General features: G+C 36.4%; 1 protein-coding gene across 1 annotated transcript in view; it reads right to left on the reverse strand.

Moving 5' to 3' along the window:
• Positions 1-1614: 1614 nt before the first annotated feature.
• The window catches only part of LOC106324550, a 12884-nt gene continuing 11693 nt past the window's right edge, over positions 1615-2805 (reverse strand). Inside the window, exon 13 of the mRNA XM_013762501.1 lies at positions 1615-2768. Within this exon, the coding sequence (XP_013617955.1) occupies positions 1615-2768 (1154 nt within the window). The remainder of the gene's footprint in view (positions 2769-2805) is intronic.

The following is a 2805-nucleotide window of genomic DNA, read 5'->3' on the forward strand; positions in this document are numbered from 1 at the left end:
ATAGAGAATGGATGAATTGAGAGTGTTCAAGAAAAAAGGAAGGGAAATGAGAATATGTGAGAGGTGGTAAGAGACGAACAATAATGGAACAACAAATAAAATGGCAAACAAAATAGAACCTACTTCGAAAATAACAAGTGGTGTTATCACTTTCCCGCTTCACTATTTTCGAAGTATCCCTTCAATTATTTTCGAACAACAAATTACAGTGTCCCTTCAATTCTCAATGATCAAGACAATTTTGTCTAAGAAAAATGATCAAGACAATAATGTCTATCACTTTCCCGCTTCACTATTTCAACAGTATCCATGACCCAACTGTTTTTTTTATTTTTCTTCTTCTTTAGGCACTTGTGTTTAGGGCCGTACATTTTATCCGTTAAATTTGATTCGATTCGTTATTCGTTTCGATTCAATTCAAAAATTCCGGATATCCGTAAACCTTCGAAGCAAAGCAAATACAAAAAATCAATATCCGTTAAAATCGAAGCAAATCACAAATATTAAAATTTTGGGAAACTGATATCCGATCCGATCCGGTAATATATAAATACATGTATATCTTGATTATATTTAAAAAATTTAATGTATAAAATTATATAATTGTTATTCTAACATATGATTTGACAAATTCTATTCACACTATTACTTATATAAAAATATTACATAAAAGGAAATGAATAAATTTATGACAATTATAATTTTTTTTTAAGTTTTGTCTTATTATAATTGTTAACTGAGTTTAGAAAATATGTAGATTCACTATTTCTTTTAATTTGTATCTTATATATCATGCAAAAAAAATATTTTACAAAATAAATTTGTATCAAATTTTTAAGATTATTTGCATTAATCAAAACATATGAGATATCCGTAAGTATTCGTAAATATCCGCAAATATCTATTTATTTTCCGGATATCCTTTATTCTGAATATCCGTATTTTTTCGAAGCAAAGCAAATCAAAAAATTAGATATCTGTGGCATACGAAGCAAATCACAAATACCTTCAAAAGCCTGTATAACCGATCAGTGCACATGCCTACTTATGTTTATAAAATTAGATTTATTAAGTTCCAGATGTTTGATATATCTAATAAATATACTTGATTTAGGCTCTGATTGGTGACACATAGTATTAATATTGAGTTGTAATCTATTATCATATAATCATGTTTTCTCTCCTGTGAAGCTGCCACGTCGTCATCCACATCAGAAAATCATGTTCTGTGACGTCGACACGTGTCCGGCTGGCTCAAAACGCTGCGCTTCATTTAATTTAAGAATCTGATGGGTTTTTAACTATGTGCGTAAAACTATATGGTTTTGGCCTACAAATTACATATTCTGTGTGAGGCCCGCCGGCCATTCTTGGAAACCCTATACTTAATGCAGCGAAAAAGTGGCGTTCGTCTTTTTCATGCGGCAACTTTGCAACGACTGAGCTTCTCTTAGATCTCTGATACGGTTCGAGTTTGTGGCTTTTTTTTTTTTGATGAAATTTTCAATTTATTGATCAATCAGAAAATACCATTTACAAAGAATAGGCTAGTTGTAGATTAGAACTTAAACCTATAAACGAATAAAACTTTATACTAGCTAAATTTGTAAATTTCTAATCAAAGACTTCAAACCATCTCCTAAGAAGTCCATTGAACTTGTGACCCGCCTTGTAACCAAGAGAGCTAATCCGATTCTTGATACCTCTGTTAATTGTTTTGATCATTTGCTCAGTTCCCTGTTGACCTTGTTGGTGCCTTCGTGTATTCCGTTCTCGCCAAATATAGTACACGACAGCCTGGAACACTAGACGAATGAGAATCATATCCATCTCATTGGAAAATATGGTACACGACAGCCTTAGCATATCATGCCAGTCCGGGTTTATCCTCCTTCCAACCAATCTGCTAGCGAGACGATCCCATACTGTATAAGAGTATGGACATACGAAAAACAGATGATCTCGTGTCTCATTTCTTTCACCACATAACACACAGCCCTGAAGGATTCCCCACTTTCTCATTCTGTCCCCTGTAGATAGCCTATTCTGAATCGCAAGCCAGACTAGGAATGCATGCCTAGGGATCCCTTGTGTGAACCAAACACTTCTACTCCAAACTACTTCAGCTCGCTTGCTCCGTATCTGCTCCCATGTTTTCGCTGCATTGAAACTGTCTTGATAAACCCCTTCATCATATCTCCAAAGGAACGTATCAGGTCCCTTTGAAACATTAGGAACTGGTTCGATCTGGACTCTATGATGCAGCTCATGATAATGACGACTCCGTTGGCCCCTTATCTTCCACTGGCCCTCAGAGACAGCATCACTTACTTTAGCATTACGCGGAACCCCAAGATAACGCGTACCGGTAGCTCCTGTAATATTTATAAGCTTCCCCATACGTAGCCAGTCACCGTGCCAGAAGAAAGCACAGTTACCATTCCCCACTTCGACCCTAATGAACTGATACGCCATGTCTCTCATCTTGAGAAGTTTCCTCCAAATCCAGGAGCCCAAAGTGTCATCTCGAACATCCCAAAATGAACTGTGCCGGAGAAGGTAATGTTGAATCCATGAGACCCAAAGAGATTTAGAGACAGTGAATAATCTCCAGATCAATTTGAGCGCAAAAACTCTAACCGAATCACAAAGCCTCATGATTCCCAGTCCCCCCTCTGATTTAGGATAACACAGATCGTCCCATTTAACTTTAGCTTTATGTGTCTGGTTTGGGGAACCCGACCACAAGAAAGCACGGCATAAACTTTCTATAGCATCCAAACAGCCCATGGGTAATATAAATGC

The sequence above is a fragment of the Brassica oleracea genome, chromosome C2 (assembly GCF_000695525.1).
Source record: "Brassica oleracea var. oleracea cultivar TO1000 chromosome C2, BOL, whole genome shotgun sequence".
Classification (NCBI taxonomy): domain Eukaryota; kingdom Viridiplantae; phylum Streptophyta; class Magnoliopsida; order Brassicales; family Brassicaceae; genus Brassica; species Brassica oleracea.